The sequence below is a fragment of the Hibiscus syriacus genome, unplaced genomic scaffold (genome assembly GCF_006381635.1).
Source record: "Hibiscus syriacus cultivar Baekdansim isolate YM2019G1 unplaced genomic scaffold, ASM638163v2 tig00000764_pilon, whole genome shotgun sequence".
NCBI lineage: Eukaryota > Viridiplantae > Streptophyta > Magnoliopsida > Malvales > Malvaceae > Hibiscus > Hibiscus syriacus.
This window is the reverse complement of record NW_024061820.1, coordinates 1,335,422-1,354,816: the sequence shown is the minus strand read 5'-3', so window position 1 is coordinate 1,354,816 and position 19,395 is coordinate 1,335,422. Positions and strand designations below refer to the sequence as shown.

Sequence of the window (19,395 nt, the reverse complement as noted above, 5' to 3'; positions counted from 1 at the left end):
GAGTCGATTAATTTTTGGAACGATAATTGGATCCCGAATCTTGGTCCTCTCCATCGTTACGCTAAACCAGGAATCAGCAACAAAATGATCTTATGGTTCGAAATTTTGTCTCTAACGACGGCTCGTGGAATTGGTTGATCCTCCATCAAATGCTTTCTCCTCTGGCCATCCCATATTTTCATAATATTGAACCTCCTAATGTTGATCTTGGACCGGATTGTTGCTACTGGAAGGATGGCTCCAATAGAAAAAATTTCCACATAGAGTGCTTATAATTTTCTACTCTCAACTCTTTGGAATGATATTGATCAGCGCGGAAACTCATTTGGAAATCGTTTGTCCCCGAACGTGTCCGTGGTTTTTTATGGCTTGTAATGAAAGATAAAATTCTTTCTAATCATAACATATGCCGTCGAGTGTTGAGCCAAAATTCAACTCGCAATTTTTGTGAAGCTCCAGATGAAACCACATTGCGTATTCTTCGTGATTGCACTGTGGCTCGTGCGTTGCGATCCTCTTTGTCTCAATTCCACCCATGATGACTTTTTTAATCTCCCCCTTGCAGATTGGCTTTTGACAAATTTAAACTTTTCAGGATATTTGAGTGTTCATGGAATATCCTGTTCTCGTCGATCGTTTGGCAAACATGGAAGGGACGCAACGTTCTGCTATTTCAAGGTACTAGCACCGACCTTCCGTCTTTGCAGCACACTAGCTCCACCTGAGCGAAGTATTATGCAGCACCTGCTGAATCTGAAGCGGACATTGGAACCCCGACCGAGGGGCTAATCCAGTGGACACCTCCAATCCATGGAGAAGTTTGCATCAATACGGATGGATCTGTGTCTCACTCCACAAACTTGGGTTCGGCTGGTGATTTATTCCGAGATCACGAAGGGAATTTCCTATCGGTTTTCAAAGACAGTTGGGACCATCTTCAGTTCTTTAAGCCGAAATTTGGGGTGTTTTCGAAGATTTGAAGCTCGCTTGGACAAATGAATATGAGAAAGTCGTCATTCAAATGGACAGTGCATAAACTACTTTCACCTCCATTGGCAAATCCTTACAACTCGGTATGGTCTGTTGCTGTCCTTTGCAACAATGCATGGAGTGCTGATTTCCAGTTAATTCGTCGAGAGGCAAATCAAGCTGCAAACTACAAGGCAAAGTTTGTTGCTCCACAAGATGAGTTTCTTCTTTTTCCTGTTTTAGATCAACCACCGGTCTCTTTGATTCCTATTTTATTTAGAGATGTCAATGATCCTCCTCAAAAACGTTTAAGGGGCTGATAAACTGGCTTTGGCATCACACTCTCGTTCCAAAAAGATATTTTAATTCATAAATATACTGATTTTGCGCCAAGCCAACTTAGTTAAAATAAATTCTCATTTCCATCTAAGGTCAAATTCCATGTCAGTTTGAATTCGATTAGCATTTCTTGGAACTTATTCCGTATTTTTGTTCAAAAATGTTAACGAAATGAAAACTCGACAAAATAATTCATATTATTGCAAGAATACACAAATGTGAAAAGAGAAAAAAAAAACAAAAGAAACTCGACAGTCAAATAAGAAGAAAATTGTGAAAAGTGGGAGGAACATGAATCAATGATTCCTGGTTTACCTCCCTAAGCTGCAAATGAGTTCAATCAGAGTTCAGAAGCAATGATCATTCCTATACATGAACATGAATCAATGATACACGGTTTACCTCCCAGACCAACCTCTCGGTGGCTGTAAGTCACCATCATTCATTAGCTTATCCAACACCGCATTGAGGTCAACTGCCTGCCCATTCTCAGTTAATTTTCTAACAGTCTCTCTAGCAAGATCCCTAGGAAAACCCATGCTGGTCACTTTGTCGACAATGTCATCAATGGGAACCCTGTTTCCAGGTCCAGATGGAGTTGGTCCACCACCAACACCGGAGGCAGTGGGCAATGCATGTGGTAGTACCCTAGCTGTCGAAAACTGTGGATAACCACTTCCGGTAGATGATGGGAGCTGCGGCATTTTCATTGGGGAGCTTCTGTATTGTGGAGATGATCCACCATAACCATATGGTTCACTTGCCCCAGATTGTGGGATATATCCAGTTGAAAACCCGGGACCAGGCCTTCTGGACGGTGGCTCATGCATTTGAGATGGAATCCCAAAATACTGTTGGGAGGAAGGAGGGCCACTGGGTGGTTGGGAGGGTGGCTGGTGTACGTTTTGTGGATACGTCTGAGAAGGAACATAAGATGCCTCTTCGGGATGGTGGCCTATGGTAGGTTGGACTTGAAGGGGCTGTGGTGGTTGAGAGTAGTGAGGTGGAGGGGCTGGTTGATATGGCTGATTAGGCAGTGCTGCAGGAGAGTGCTGTGGCTGCTGAGCAGGAGGCATGGGGAATTGTTGACTTGGAGTCTCCTGTGTTTGGGCAGGTGGGTAGTAAGCATCTCGCTGAGGGACAGAAGGAACTTGATGAGTAGGAGGCATCGGGAATTGCTGTCTTGAAGTCTCCTGAGGTTGGCCAGGTGGTGGATAGTAAGCATCTCGTTGAGGGACAGAAGGAATTTGGTGCGGTGGGAATTGGTCAGGGTGCTGGACTGTAGGAGGCAGATTTCGCTGGGGAACAGCTTGAGGAACAGTAGGTGGTGGAGGGGGTGGCGTAGACAAAAGTGATTGTGGAAAAGCAGCAGCCGGAGGAAGCTGTTGGTGAGACTGAAAAGGAGCAGATGCAGCTTGTTGCAAGGAATCCATATGTGGAGTGCTGTGAGTTTCTGATGGCAGGTCTCTCTTGGACAACTGTGGCTTAGGAAGCTGTACAAGAGCTTCTAAACTCCCTTGATTTTCTTTTACAATATGCACCTCTGCCTGCACCTGCACATGGTTGACAAAAAACATAAAATAATCACACAAGACGGTGATCAAAATACGAGAACAAGCATTAGAACCCAACAAAAAATCCCAATAAAGACAACAAAATTCAGTCCTTTAACAATGCAACACGAGCAAATATCCTTGCAAGTAACTCGAATTTTCACATGCTGCTAGAAAATTACTCCTTGCAAAATTCCGTAAGTGTGATGAAAAATCACAAGCTAGATTTGCACATCTAATTCTTCTTTCATATACAAATGGCAGCCAAATACCAAGGAAGAATATATTTTAGAATGTACCTCTTTTAAAATATTCTCTAGCAATCTCATTTTCCCATCAGTGCTTTCATGATTGTTTCCTATAGACAACTTCAAATCATCCACAGAGGTCTCGAGGTTACTGGTTCTACTCTCCAGCTGTGTGAGTCGGGCACCAACACCTTCTAACATGTGCATCAAATTATCAGTATGTTTCTTCAAGGTTTGATCAATTGCAGCCACTAATGACGTGTCAACAGCTTTTTGGTCCTTTTCTTGAATGTCTTTTACAGGTTCAAGTGAGTCAAGAGAACCATACTTCTGTCCACAGCGGGAAAAAGTCAATAGCAATGCAGTTGAAGAAACCCAACTGAATCTTGTAACTATGATACCAACAAAAGTTCACTAATCTAACTATAATGAGAAAAAAATGTAATCACAAAAACCCATATATTTAGCGAGGTTAACAATCAAAAAATTAACTCCAGATCTGTAAGATTTATAATTCAAACTACATTTCATTGCCGAAAACTATTTTTAAAGAATCCAAGTAAAACATAGTAAGTTTAACTGCCAAAAAATTAACACCAGGTCCATAAGTTCATAAATTAAACTACATTTCACTGAATAAACCCCAAAAACAATTAAAAAATCCAACTTTAAATTTTAGTTGAATCAATTCAAAAAATATAAATATCTAGAGAGAAAAAAATCATATCCGCTACTGATCAACAAAAAGGCAGAAAAATGAAAGGCTGAAGATTTACCTTAATTTTAGAATCGATCAAACTCCAAGACTTGGGATTATTATTGATTGCAGGGGCATCAAGGCTAGCTGAAACATGTCGGATTGGTTGGAAATCATAGCAAGGAACGATCTCTTCCTTGTTATTAATCCCATTGTTACCAGCAGTAAACCCAGAGCCTTGATTGTGAATATCTTCATTTTGTGGGTGATTAATCAGATTGGTGTGATCGTTGTTGGAATTTTGGGGAGGTGAAGAAGATGATGTTAAGTCCATTATCTCCTTGTCCATGAACTGCAATATATTCATCAATAAGAACCTCAAGTTATTTGGTTTGTTTGGGTACTTTTATCTTTTTCAATGATTGGACTACATACTTTTGTACCATCTAGATAGAATTATCTCTAACACAGTCAAATTTCACCAGTAAATTTGAAGATACTAAAAAAACAATATAAGGAAGAAAAAAGGGTTAGTTTCTTAATCCCGTGAATTGAAATTTAAAATTCCTTCAACAGTGCATAGAAAATGGACTTAATTAAATATAATACAAAAAAGACCATTAAAGAAGAAAACAGGTAGATATTGTTTTTTTGTTACCCAGAGAAAAAAATGAAGTGTCTACAAAGCGTGTATTAAAAATTAAAAAGTAGAAAATGAAGGCATGCGACCCGCAAGTAAAGGTGAAAAATTCCTGTCAATGTATAAAAATTCCCTCTAAAATGAAACAACACTGCAATTCTTAAACAATGGCTTCATAATTCTATGAATGGGTATTAAATGATAGGTGGAAAAGTCAGAACTCAAAAGTCAGTTCATTCAAGAGATTCCTTTTGTTCCGTATAATAGGTAAATACTAGACCCTTCTTGACAGAGAGCTAATCAGTCCAACAAAATGTTCACTTTCAGTTCTGCTTTTGCTTCGATAATAGGAACCATTTCTCTCATGGCTGAACAATTTGGCAAAATGTTCTGTTCTACTGCTCGGATCAATCGAACCATTTTTCAAGCAGTTAAAAGTTCAGCAAAATGTTCAGTTTTACTTGAAACACAAGAGCTACATACCATACGGCTAAAATGTGACTAATCAGTTTTTCTTATGCTTTTACAGTTTCTCAATTCTAGCAAGTTCTGTTTTAATGACAAAAAGAAAGAACAGACTTTGAAATCATGAAATTTTATGTTCAAATGAGTTCGATTCAACTTTATGTTAATTCTATCCTGTTAAATGTTGACTCATAAGAGTTTTAACCCCCACATGAAATTATTACATTTAAGCTTCATGTTGAGTATCTCTTCATCTTCTAACATTTTTTATCATAATCTTCTCACATACTTGAATGTTGAAAATTTTATCATGATATATTGTAAATCAAAAGTAAATTTGTCAATATACTATACTTAACATTAAGATTTTATTGAATTTTATCATTATATTTTTAATTTCATTATTTTTAAACAAAAATAATAAAATCGAGAATAAAATATAAATCCAAAATCTATATGTTTCACAAACAATCAGACCCAGGTTCAATAACAACGTGTAAAACAAAATTTTCTCCATCATATTCTGCTAATAAACAATCAAACCCTAACCCTAAATTGGGGGAAAGCTAAATTACAACTTAGAACCCTAAATTCTACCGTTTTTTATCAGAGGATTCAGGTAGCCATCCAAAATCATACAAAGTTAAATTCAGATCTGGGAAACTGAGGAGAGCATTTATGGAAATCGAAGTACCTGACGGCGTCGGTTCGAAGCGGAAGATGCTAGAATCGCTGTTTTAGTTTTTTATTTCTTCGAGAAGAAACAATTTCACCTCTTTATTTTTGGGTGGGATGATGGGTATAAGTATTTTTGCAGTCTGTTCTACGAAAGACAGAGATCGAAGCACATGTATTGGCTTTTTTTAAATAAAGAAAGGGTAAAGTATAGTAATGGTCACTGAACTTTTCTAAAACTTTCATTTAGGTCTCTAAACCGAATAAATGTTGGGGATTATATTGTAAGTTTTAAAAGTTTGGAGACCTAAATTAAATATTTAGAAAAGTTAAGTGACCATTACTATACTTTACCCTTTTTAATATGATTTTTTCTTAATTCCCCCTTCACCGCAGACCCCATCCCTAATCCGGCGACGAAACAGGGGCGACGATGGAGTTCCTCGACAGATTCAAGAACTGCAAGCTGGTTAAAGCCCCAATACCATTCATTATCTCTCCCGAAAACGAATTGTGAGATAAATCCAAGACTTGAATCTTTTGAAGCGAAGTTCTTTGTGAAGCTAAAATTGGACTACTCAACTTTGCACCAAGCTTGTTCTCCGAAAGTGATACTTGACTCGAACCAGTCTTGAAAATCCATCCAGGAAGATCACCGCTCATCGAATTCTTGCTAAAGTCCAACGCGAGAAGATTCACATTGCTTCCCATAGACTGAGGCAAGCTTCCAATTAAACTATTAGCAGAGAAATCTCACAGGAAAAATTATTCACAGAAATCCAAAGTCTCAAGACTTTACAAATATCCTATCCATCCAGGAACCTCTCCGCCAAATGAATTCGTACTCAAATTAAGATAACTACAAAGGCTAAGCTTTTGCATTGTGTGTGGAACTGACCCAGAAAGTAAATTCATGCTGAAATCAATTGATTTCAACAATAAACAACTCCCAATCCCATCAGGAATCTGCCCAGTGAACCTATTTTTCTTAAATTAATGGATCTCAAATTGTTCAAAGCTTCAATCCCTTGTGGAATTTCACCTTCCAACAAGTTGGCAGGCAAATCCAATGACCTTAAACCACTCAAACCCAAATCCCACCAGGCAAAGACCCTAAAAACTGGTTCCATGACAAGTTAACAGCAGCAAGTGTAACACAAGAGCCTAAACTCGAAGGAATCTTACCCGATAACCGATTACTAGCCAACAAAATGGACCTCCCAGACCCACATTGCTTGAAAAAAAATCATCAGAGACAAAACCCGAAAGGTAATTCTCACTCAAATCAATGATTCTTATACTTTCAAGCTTTGCCAAGTCGAGGCTTATATTTCCACTGAGATTGTTCCTCGCTAAGGAAAGCTTCCTCAAGAACTTGAGTTGCCGATCCGACCCGAAAGAGAGAACCGTTTAGGTTGAGCTCGGTAACACTGTTCGACCTTGAGTTACATTTCACACCAATCCAGTTACAAGGAGTGTCATCGTCTTCGTTCCAAGATGAAAGCTTTTGGCTTGGGTCTTGAACGTCTCCTCTGAAAACTATTAGTCCCAAAACATCGTCGTTCAAGGAAGGGCTTAAAGATCGTCGCCCCTGTTTCGTCGCCGGATTAGAGATGGGTTGAACGGTGCAAAGGTAATTAAGAATAAGGGTAAAGTATATTAATGGTCACTGAATTTTTTAAAAGCTTTCATTTAGATCTCTCAACTTTTAAAACTTGTAATACAATCCCCTAACATTTAGTCTGTTTGCAATATGGTCCCCCAACAGTTACGTCTGGGACCATATTGCAAATGGACTAAATGTTGAGGGACCATATTGCAAACGGACTAAATGTTGAGAGATTATATTGCAAGTTTTAAAAGTTGAGGGACCTAAATGAAAGCTTTAGAAAAGTTAAGTGACCATTACTATATTTTACCCTAAAAAATCAGCTACTTGGAGTTTTCTTATGAGTATTTCTTTGTTTTGTTTTGTTATTTTTTTTAATTTTAGAATACTTCAATATAAATTTTATAAATACATAAAAGTAATTATTTTTTATTTTTTTATTTCTATATAAAGTGAAAAATTATTCTTCAATTTAATAATGATACAAGTAAATATTAAGTTTGATATAATAAAAATATATTCGCATTATAATTGAATGACTAAACTTTCGATTATTAATTTAAAATGTCACATATTTGAATTTTATAATCATCAGAAAATATTGATTTTGTAGTGATGTTATAATATAAATTAAATAAAAAATATGATAAATTAATATAAATGATTAGTTTAATTCAATGGTTAAGTGCCTTGCATTTCATGTAAAAACTTAGGTTCAATTCATGCTCATAGCAAAAATAGTTTTTTTTATTTCATTCTCATAATTGGTGAAATGTGTCCACATTTAATTGGTTGAATAAAATTAATTAAAAAATTATGGTGGAAAAATAAAAAAAAATGATGTTGAAATTAAAAAAATAAAAAATTAACATGTTATGCCACATTACAATCTCGTTAATGGTTTTGAAAAAAATAAAATTTAGGTACTAAAACGAAATAAAAATGATAGTGTAAATATTAAATGTATAATTTATCATTTTAATATTTAATTAACAATAATAATTTAATTAGTGGTATGTTTCGATACATCACTTTAATGGTATATTACAGCATGCGATGTGCACCTCGATGAAATAATATAATTTATCGCTTCTCATAAAATATTAGTTTACCTCCAAATTTACCTCCAAATTGTTAATAAAAATGGATTTTAATTGCATCTTAAATTATTAAATTAAGATTCTCATTTAAAATTCAACTTTTAATGTTTTTATTTATCCAAATTGATTTTGAAATTTTTGAATATTTTAATTTCATCAACTCTTATTTTACATTATTTTCTAAATTTTCTAAATTTTCTTTAAATTATTAGTATATATTAATTAAGACTCTTAATAAAATAATTCTAAAACTTATTAATTATTTTATAAACTGTATAATAATGTGATGTGATATAAATTAATGTTAAGAGTTCTAAACTATTAAAATATTATTATTACATTGTACATATCAATGTCTATATAATAATTTTATAAAGGGAATATTTAATTGATATATACTAATAATTTTGAGAGAAACATTCAAAAGTCATATATAGGGATGACATTAGATTGTTTAAAAATTTAGGATAAAAGTCAATTATGGATGGAATTAGAATGTTTAAAAAATTTAAGAATAATTTAGAATAAAAGTAAATATTCAAAAGTTTAGGGATAGTTTATAATAAAGGTCATATTTAAGGGATAAAATTGAATCATTCAAAAAATAAACATTAATTTAAAATAAGAGTTATTATTTGATGGGTAAAGTACATAAATGATATCTCAACTATAAGATCTTGATTTGTTGAGTCTCCAACTATTAAAAGTTACAAAATGATCTCTTAACTATAGGATATTATTTTGTTGAGTCCATCAACTATTAAAGTTACAAAATGGTCACTTAACTATTCATTATGTTTTAAATATAATTTTTCATTAAAAAATTGACGGCATCTTGAGCTGGGGATATAATAAAATTTAATCTTAGAGTCTCAAACAACTATCATATCTCAGTCAACATCAACATGTTAACGTCTAACTCAGACAACTGTAAATTTTTTAACAAAAATGATAAATTTAAAACATAATAAATAGTCGGGTGACCATTTTATAATTTTTAATAGTTTAGGGACTTAACAAAATAACATCCTATATTCAATGAATTATTTTGTAACTTTTGATAGTCAGAGAACTCAACAAAACAACATCTTATAGTTGGAGGATCATTTGTGTTCTTTACCCTAATTTGATAATGTGTGATGTAATTAACTAAAAAATATGGTAAAAAGTGTTGAATCGAGATAAAATCAGACAGGCTCTTCTTGCTCTGAAATAGTGGTAGATCCAGAAATATTTTTCAGGGCTGACACATATAAATTAATCACATAAAATTTTGATAAATCATTAGCACAACTAAAAATTCAGGGTGAATACACTCTTCACTACTCTAGTAACAATGATAAATCTCATCTCATATTTATAGATTTTAGTGTTCATTAGATTATTGATACATGCCAACATTTTAGCTATTAATTTTAGAAATGTTGAGAATCTTTTATAGATAATTCTAGAATGTAATATCAAATATTACAAATATATAGATTATTTTACTAATATTTTTAAATTTATATTATTTTTATATTATTTTAAAATATTCTCAGGATATATCTCGTAATAATAATTATATAGGTGATTTTCAACATTGGCACTTTTTAATGATTAAAAGAGAATATTTTATTTTAAAATAAATAATTTGTACAAATTATTTTTAATTTGATACTATTAATTCTTCTCCATCGTTGTCGATAACCGTACACCAATAAAGTTTTTGTTTTCGTATTCGTTAGATATCTGATATGACTTGACAGTATATCATGGTGTAGTCCCTCTATCTTAGCTTGAATTTCTTCTTCTGCTTCCTTAGTCGAATAGGGCAACAATGTCGACCCTGTAATATATTCAGAATTGGTTGGAGATGCCTCGTACAAAACAAGTTGCATATAACAGGAAGTTCTATTGTGAGGCACCTAAAATAAGGTCAATAAACGGTGTGACTGGTAAAAAAATGTAATAAGTTAAAAGCGGAACACAAAATGTTATAAATTATAATCGAAAAAATTATCAGTTGGAGTAACATAACATGTTGCACTAAAATGTTATATATGGTAAGAAATGAGTTATAACCGGTAAATGTTATAGATACTATTAACATTTTAGGTTTCGCCTAAAAGGTTACCAAATTTAAGTTGATGGGGCCTTAGGCATTCTTACGATAAAAAATAAATTAAAAGTTAAAAATATTATGAATATATATAAGAAATATGATTGCGTCAAGAATGTCACGATTCACTAAGAAATATGTTGTGATCTGTAATATTAATATTTTTATTAATTATTCAAAACTATTTATAGATTTTAATCTTTTGATTGATTTAAACATATTATTTTAATTTTTGAAGTATATTTATTAGTTAATGTTATCGAATATAGATTTGATTATAGGTTGATTTAATATTTGTAAATTTTAATTCTTTGATTTATTACGCATAAAAAAATTTATTTGATTTAATATATATATATATATATATATATATATATATATATATATTTTGATATTATGTTTGATATTTATAAATTTATGTTTGTTATATATTAATTAATTTAAATATAATATTTTGATTTTTAGGAAGTTATTCACCGTCATTTGATCCATGTGGTCTCAAAGAATCTGTCCACTCGCTGTCGTGAAATTGCTCTATGGTCGGAGATGTTCTTCGTCACCGAAAAATCTCAATAAAAGTTTGACCTTGGCTTTAAATTTGTTCTATTTATTTTAGTTTTTTCTATTAGTTATTCTTTATTTTTTTGCAGGTTTGTAGACTACTTTCTTTTGCATATTTTAGGTTGTGTTATAATTTTTTTTATAGATTATAATATTATCATATTATTGAAATTTTTCTAGAATAATTCCGCTAAAATCTGAGAGTATATAATGATTTTGTTCTTTTTCGATATTGAGTGTAAAGTGAATTTGGAGGGAGTTGGGTTGACTGGTTGCTATTAGGATTAAAGATATTGGATCTAGATTGTATATTAAATTTGAGTTGCATATTAGATTTGAGTTTTAAATACATATTTTTTGTTTTATTTTGATTAGGGTTTGATGAATGAATTTTTAAACCCAAACAAAGAAGATGTTTATAATAGACATTTTTAGTTATCTTTTGGGCATACATAAATTTAGGGTGGACATAAAAAAGTTTTAGAACAAATTAATTTTAGGATGGACACATATAAATTTGAATACTTAATAAACTAATTTTAAATTTCATGACGGGCACGTGCCCACCCTTAAAAGCATATAAGCTCCGCCACCGTCTGAAACAAATCTTTAACATTCATCTCTAGTAATGTACATATAATATGGAGGTCAATAAATACAGCAAAGTTACCAGAGACTGAGATTCAAGCAATAGCGTCTCAAAATTTGCAGGAGTCCAGCTTTTAAAATCTTATGAACCCTAACATCGATGGAGAAATAATCAGGCAGTTCAACTGTTGTTTTAGCTTCACTCTTTGTCGTTGGCCAATTCATTTAATTGTTTCTTTAACTGCACGCAAAGTAAAATAAACTCGATTCTCAGACATTAATAGGTAAAAAGACGCAATTTACAACCAAAACAAGTGATCGGATATGCAAAACTATATTCCCAAACTCGGATGTACGTATTGGATAGGAATATGTATCCGGATGTATCCGGCATGGTTATGTTCATTTATACTATATTTTTCATATATTCGGAGGATTAGATCTCCATACCCATTTCCAACGTGCATGGGATCTGAGTAGTCCGAATACATAAAGAGTAGGAGCAACATAGATGTACGGTCATATTCGCTACTTTCACAATATGATATTCGAGATGATGCACGAACCTGCATGTTCTTCATTTTTTGTCTCTCCAATTCCTCACTGAGATTCCCCATACTGACAAACAAATAAAGTTTCAGTAAAATGTGTATGATAAAGAAAGCAAGTCCGCACCATTGTGCTCTGCCTCATACCTCTGTTGCAGCTGAAGCACCTGGAATTGTAGTTCTCTCTCCCTTGAAGAGGAAGGTGCTATCTGCACATCAGCATAAGCCGTAATTCATGTTATAAGGAAGCATATGTGACGAGAGTAACTGACACCATGGAATATCCCATTAAGAAAGGTGTTTGGTTATGGATAAGTTAAGGTTGATACCTGCAAAAGGTCATCGACGCCCGACTCTGTCAAACCCCCAAGCTTACCTGTATAAGTAACACAAGCCATATTTAACATTGTATATTTCTTCCACGATTACGCAGAAAAAAATGCAGTCGATCAATATAGAGGCTTACCAGAACTTTGCTCCAAAAATTTGATCAGTCTAATGATTTCTTCCTGTTGGCAATCATAAAAATAAAACTTGTTTTACAGGTGATCTCAATGAGATGAGATGGCACATACAAACACAAACGTACTCTTTGCATTGTGTTCTGTTGCAAAATGCTTTGTAGAGATGGGAGAACTGCACTAACTGTAGGGTTTTGAGATGTTGGACTCGTTGAACCTCCGGAAATCGAGTTAAACATGAAGTCCGAGGGTCCCTGAATGAGAGAAAATAATGGCAATGGTTACAAAGCCATTGCCTAAAAGATAAATTAATAAGTTCAATCCTTATCATTCTGCATCTGAAAAACAGAGATAATATAGTCATAGAAGAAAGTTGTGTAGAAGCAATTTCGTAGGCTACAATGAGGAAACATAAGCCAAAACATTCTCATGGATAACAATCCAGTTATCACAGGATAAACTTAACACAAAACAATGACGTCTAACATGAAAAATATATTTGAAATTAGAACATGCACCTGTCGTAACAAGCAAATTAAATGCATAATCAAATACAAAGTGATCACTTGTAATAAACCAAAAAATATGAAACCAAAACCTTTATTGGAATCATTTAGAATATAGCCCATTAGCAGAATTATAACTTCCACAGTGTGATGTTAAAATGTAACAGTTGCTGACATTAGATGTTATATAATTTCGTTGATGCAGCGTTTGGATGGTTCCTAACAAATGGTGGCAAACTATGCAGACATTTATCGATACGGATAAAATTTCACTGCAGTAGATCATAACAGATAGGAAAATATAGACATGCCAATATGCAACAATTCGTCACTGTTCAACTGATTTCAAGCAGAGGTTGTTAATCAGTAAAAAAGATGCATGCTATTGCACAACAGCAGAACAATGTACCGAATAGGATGCAAAGCTTCTTAAAACAGATGAGCTAAACTTTTCAATATATAGCAGATGTACCTTGGGACTGAGTTCAGCTGAAGTCATCTTAAAGCGTCCCCGTCGAACAACTGCTCCCTCTGATGCATCCTCTGATAAGTAAAAGCGGGAAAAAAACCACACTAAGTTTGTTAGGCTACAAAACGTTGCATGGTTCTTAAGTAGAAAAAGGAAATACCTGACGAAGAGTAATTTGTCTCTCTCCTCCAGCGATACAACAACGGGCCACTGTGGTTGCGTGCAGATTGAAATTTGGGCTGTGGTAAGTCCCTTCAACACATTTTTTTATAAACCCAATTTAATATAGATTATGACAAATTTTCAGTTAAGTAAATGACAATGAAGTATGTTTTTTAATTACAGGACAGTAGGGTCAATGACCAAGTCAAGAAGACATTCCCTATGTCATATGTAGCAGGTCATACATCTAGGACTACCGACTACTCTTAACTTGAAATCCACAGAACTCATCATATGCCGGGCTTGATAATGGGTAAATGATCTTCCTATATTTTTCTGGGAAAATTTGCTTCAATTATTTTATCATGTTCGGCGATAAGGTTTTGCAGCTTGGGGTAACTTCACTTAGAGCAAAGCTTACCTGTCACCATTTCTGCTATCCTTTTTAGGAGAGAAGGAATTATCGGGTATTAGTGGACCGCTCAAGAACTTTTTGTGATCTGGAATGACCTGATGAGGTAAAGATTCACTTTGCCTGGAATTCTCACCCTTGTTTCTACTAGCATCTTGATCAGCAGCTCTAGGTGACGTTATCATTGGCTCGCTTCCTGATTGGTTAATGCCTTTCAGATTTGGACTCTTTGCACCCTCATAACCTTCATCAATATCAAAACAGTTTCTGCAACAATGACCGAAACATTTGACTGTCAATCTTTCTACAAAATAATGGTAAATAGTTGAGGAGGTGCAATATACGTTTTTAAAATATATAAAGAAGATACTAAAAAACACAACTTAAAAGCTGAATGATTAAACTTGTGAGAAGATACAGTTTTCTAGTTGAAAAAAAAAAACTACATTCCACAATCTCGTTGAATGTAACAAATGTGAATAACGATAGCCTCCAAAATATGTTATAACAATGAATTGTTCACAATATAAAGTCAAAGAAGTATAAAAAATGTCATACTTGAGTGCTTGAAGAGGTACAATAGGAAATGAAGAAAGTGATCTCTCAAGATCTAGAAGATCGTTAAGCCCCTCCTGAAACAAGTTAGAGGATATAAATATTGAGGTACAAGCTTTAACCATTTGTGCTGAAAGTTCAATTAAAGAGAAACAATTTTGGGTTATAACTGGTACCTCCTGGCTACTTGGAGCAATGGAAGTACTAGCCGCTTCGGAAGACACTCTCTCCACAGATAATCCAGCAACACCATTCCTGTCACTTTGCTTCCTGCTGCCATCTTGATCTTCTGCATTTGGCACATCATCGTAATCATGAATCTGCAAGTAAAACAATCAGCATTTCTGATGAGATAAAAAAAATTGAGCTGGTCTTGGGCAACATCCAAATAAATACTGTAAAGCATCCAACCTAGAACCAATCAAGAATAGGTTGAGGATGCCAACATAAATAAAGAACCATAGGGAACCCAAGACTCAATAGATGCTGGATAACACCACTTTACAAATAATAAACTGAGCTGGGCAACTGAAACTACTTACAAGTGCAGCCTGACTTTTCAAGTCCTCCAGGTTGAAATTCCAGGCACTGATTCCTCTCATATACTCTTGCTGCAAGGTGGAAGGTTCATATTACAAAGTGATACTATGTAATCATAAATTTTTATATACCTAGATTATTCATTAATTAAAGTAAAATTAGCTACAATAGTTTCTCTTAATCTTTAAGACCTGGGATAACCATGGAACTGATAGCAATTGGATCATTCAGAATACAAAACCTAAAATTTTAATCAGACATGAAGGAAAGAACCTAGCACCGTAGTTACTTTTTGTTGAGAAATGTAAAAGATCTCCGTCATTCACCTGTGATAATTGCTCCTTGTCCTCATAGAGAGTCTTTTTATGTACAAGAAGATCAGCTTCTTTTGCCTGAGACATAAAAGACCAGATCAGCATGCCACAGATGTTCCCCATCTTAAACAGAGCACAAATTAAATAAGCATGGTAAACAAGAGACCTTGAGCACCCTAAACCGTTCACCTAATGGAGCAAAGCCATCAAGAATGGTTCGAACTAGATAATCAGAGGAGCGTGCGTTTTTGAAGAAAGGGTGCTTCAAAAGCTTCTCTGAAGTTGGGCGCTTCTTTGGGTCCTTCACCAAGCAAGTAGCTACCATGTCCTTGAAAGACTATAGATAATAACCCTCTCAGAATGATGCTATAGATACCAACAAGTTATACCAGTCGGTAAGACTGAAATGAGTAGCACAAACCTTTGAGAACCTCTTGTCCCTTTCATAATCTAGACCAGGAGGAGCATTTTGCAAGGTCATCAATAAAACCTGCAGCAAAATGGAAGTAAACATTCAAACCAGTAACTAAAATAAAAAGCAATAGCAAAACTCATATAATAATTAACTGATATAACTATCAGAAAACTAAGAGATTACTTTCATTGGCGGATACTTGGAAAATGGGGCATGGCCATGAGCAAGTTCAAGCGCTGTTATTCCAAAGACCAGATGTCCGCTCTGTAAAAAGGAAAGAACAAGAGGAGTGATTCAAAGGTATAAGAAAGCAAAAGAATGAAATGAAATAAAAAGAAAAAAGTATATATCAAAGAGGTAATCAACTCACTTGAAGTCATAGCCATGCAATTGCTGCATAACTTCTGGAGCCATCCTGAAATAAAACAACAATAACGAGACACATTGCGGTCATTATCAACTGTGAAAACTGAATTTACATAATGAAAATACCAATATAAGTAAACTCTTAGGCGTTTGGAAAGCCTAGGGAAAACAAATACCAGCAAGGAGTTCCAACAAAAGTATTTCTGGAATGCTGTCTGTCTCCATCAAACATGCACGCTGACACTCCAAAGTCTGCCAACTTGACAGCGCCATCATAATCAATTAAGATATTCCCAGCCTGCGAACATAAGTTATGAATATAGACAGAGTAAAGACAAAAACCCACATAATGAGGAGGAAAAGGAACAAGGACAAACTAACAGGCAGTCAGCAGTTGACACATTGCCAAAAAAAAAGTCATATTGAACTACTAGACTAAGAGACTATTAGCTAAAGTTCAGAACAAGGATATTTTTCCAACGTTTATTTGAAAAGAACCATTTTTTTTCATGAGATTGTTACAAGATATAGCTTAAGCCGTATCATACTGAAGAGGAAGTCAATAACTAATAAGCTGGCCTCTGAAATTAAGTATTTGCAGAAATAAGCAATAAAACACATGGTATGCAAATAAAACAAAAAGGGGAAATTAAAAACCTTCACATCTCTGTGAATGTGCCCATGGGCATGAAGATAAACAAGAGCTTTAAGGACTTCACGCAATAAAGTAGCAATGATAGGCTCTTCAAAACCTTCTGGATAATCAGATTTCATTATATGCAGGCAAGATCCCCCAGCCATATATGGCATCACAATCCAAAGGCTGTGACCAGTAGTAAATGAGCAAAGTGCCCATACTAAATTTGGGTGATCAATTAAGCTCATGGTCTGTACCTCTCTTCGGATGCCATCCTGTATCAATCATGAACAAATAACATATATTGATGCCAACTATTGATGCGACGGAGTTGCTGGAACTTGTAAGGGACGGCTACTAGTAAACATGACGTCGAAACAAAAGATTGTGAAAGATCATACTTACCAGATCAGTATTGCACTTTTCCAAATCAAGAACCTTGATAGCAACAATCTCATTAAGTGGAAAGCATAAAGCCCTGAACACAGTTGCACTAACACCTTCTCCAATTTCTTCCTGTAACTTATAATCTTTTGGATCGACTGGATACCGTTTCTCCAAAGTATGCTCCATGGTTCCCTTTTACATCATACTATTGTCACTCTCTTTGCTCCTAGATGTTCCATTAACAAAAACATAGTTTTAACTAACGATTGGACTGTCAATCTAATGAGGGGCTTCTTCCAATTTGGTAGCATCTTCTCCTTTTTAATTCACAAGAGTATACAAGTCAATTGACTTCAACAAGTTAATAGTCTTACCCAATCCTTTCCTTGCATGCGGCTACAGTTTAAACTTTAAACCTCAAAATCCTAGTGAATGAAATAAATGACCTTGCATTACACCAATTATTTTGTGATTGAACTATTCGACCCAGTAGTGGACAGTTCAAGAGAGCAGTCAACAAAGCTCACCAGAAAAGTCATTTACCCTGGTGGCAAAAAGAAGCCTAAAGGCTAGAAAATGTCCTATGGCACAAAGCTAATAAATCCACTCGAAAATATAAGTTTCTGGCAAACTAAGATGAAGCAAAATGAATGGAGCTAACAGAGGCCCGTCATCAGAAAGGTAATAGCATGTAGTTTTAATCTGTATAAAACCAAGAAAAAAGTGTCATTTCTTACCTTTAAACCCCCCCCCCCAAACAACTAGAATGAATACTAAAAAAGCGAAAATTGAAGATTCTACACGAGTAAAAAGTATAAGATGCTATAATTAATCTTATGAAACAAAACGAAAATTGAATAAAACGGACGAATTCATTTATTTTCTTTTAGCTTTTATACAGCAATCGATATTAACTTAATTTAAAAAACAATAACAAGGGAAATTATTTTATATAATTCTCTAATTTAATTACATAATAAACTTAAAGATAAGTCTTTGATTGAAACCACCATTCCAAAGTAATTACCTAGGACACAGCATATAGCATTCATAGAATTACTCAAAGCTTCCCCAAATTTCTCGACAAAACAACTAAAACTATGATCAAAATTCACGAATTCCAAACAACCTCCAAAGCAACAACCAAAAAAATTAACTAACTACAAATTCATAAAAAAGGCTAAAATTACCAGAGATCCACACGAACCTGGTATTTCGGCGGATTGAATCAGAGCTGAATCTGATAACCCTCACCACCTCCTTCCAACGATGTCACGAGACTTCTTTTAAAGGTTTTTTCAGCTTCAATTTTTCTTCTTCTTCTTTTAAGACAGATTCTAATGAAGACAATTTGCGATGATAATAATTGGTCGACAGATATTATGATCAAATAAAAAAAGTTTCAGGGCCTTTGGATCAAATCTTCCAGCTTTCACGTTTTGCAAATAAAAAAAATACTTCAAAAGTTACTAATTTTCTAAGCTTTCGTTTCAGCAAAGTAAAATATATTAAGTTAGAAAGTGAGAGGAGATTTTTGATGAGTAAACTTGAATATATCGTATCGTGTCTTTTGGGCCCCAAAAGTATACGTAACTAATAGGTTTAATTATACGTTTGATCCTTAAACTATACTTTCCTTTTAGATTGACCACTGAAGTTTTTTCTTTTGGATTAACTCTGATTTTATATTCCATCAAACATATTAATTTTGGCATTAAATGGGTGATTATGAAGTTCTTTTGTTATATATATATATATAATTAATTAGTTTCAAGATAAAATAAACCTAAACTTATTCACAATTTTGTCTATTTAAAAAAATTTGTTCAATTTTATGTTTGATAATAAATGAGTCATTTTTTAAATATTATAATTTAATTAATAAAAGAAATTATAAACATGCAGTTGGATGTTAAATATTACATAGAAATAGTAATGTGCTCTGATATAATAATAATTTTTTAAATTTTATATTCAATTAATTTAGTCATAAATCTATTTTTTATATTTAAAAACTCTATCGGTTTAAGTTTTACATCTCTTAAATTATTTATTCTTCTACCATAAATAATAAAATA

The 19,395-nt window shown here is 33.8% G+C and overlaps 1 protein-coding gene and 2 pseudogenes across 2 annotated transcripts; all 3 read right to left on the bottom strand.

Annotated features, from left to right (window-relative positions):
- Window positions 1–1,571: 1,571 nt before the first annotated feature.
- Window positions 1,572–5,718, bottom strand: LOC120216053 (vacuolar protein sorting-associated protein 27-like). Of its 2 annotated transcripts, none has more exons than XM_039213578.1 (4): window positions 5,606–5,718; window positions 3,886–4,158; window positions 3,161–3,436; window positions 1,572–2,861 (listed from the first exon to the last, which is right to left on the bottom strand). In XM_039213578.1, the coding sequence occupies exons 2-4, from the start codon at window positions 4,153–4,155 to the stop codon at window positions 1,707–1,709; spliced, it is 1,701 nt and encodes a 566-aa protein (XP_039069509.1). In that variant the 5' UTR covers window positions 4,156–4,158; window positions 5,606–5,718; the 3' UTR covers window positions 1,572–1,706. The 2 variants fall into 2 exon arrangements, with proteins under 2 accessions (XP_039069509.1, XP_039069502.1); XM_039213571.1 differs by having other exon boundaries at window positions 1,576–2,861; window positions 3,161–3,439; window positions 5,606–5,717.
- A 273-nt stretch (window positions 5,719–5,991) lies between these two features.
- Window positions 5,992–10,879, bottom strand: LOC120214916 (annotated as a pseudogene).
- A 659-nt stretch (window positions 10,880–11,538) lies between these two features.
- Window positions 11,539–18,747, bottom strand: LOC120216043 (annotated as a pseudogene).
- Window positions 18,748–19,395: the final 648 nt, after the last annotated feature.

What these genes read in the sequence shown, in the direction of transcription:
- LOC120216053 (XM_039213571.1), bottom strand. Translation starts at nt 4,155, where the DNA reads ATGGACAAGGAGATAATGGACTTAACATCATCTTCTTCACCTCCCCAA. An exon ending in TGATCGATTCTAAAATTAAG is followed by an intron (nt 3,440 to 3,885) that starts GTAAATCTTCAG and finishes CGCTGTGGACAG; the next exon opens with AAGTATGGTTCTCTTGACTC. An exon ending in TAGAGAATATTTTAAAAGAG is followed by an intron (nt 2,862 to 3,160) that starts GTACATTCTAAA and finishes AACCATGTGCAG; the next exon opens with GTGCAGGCAGAGGTGCATAT.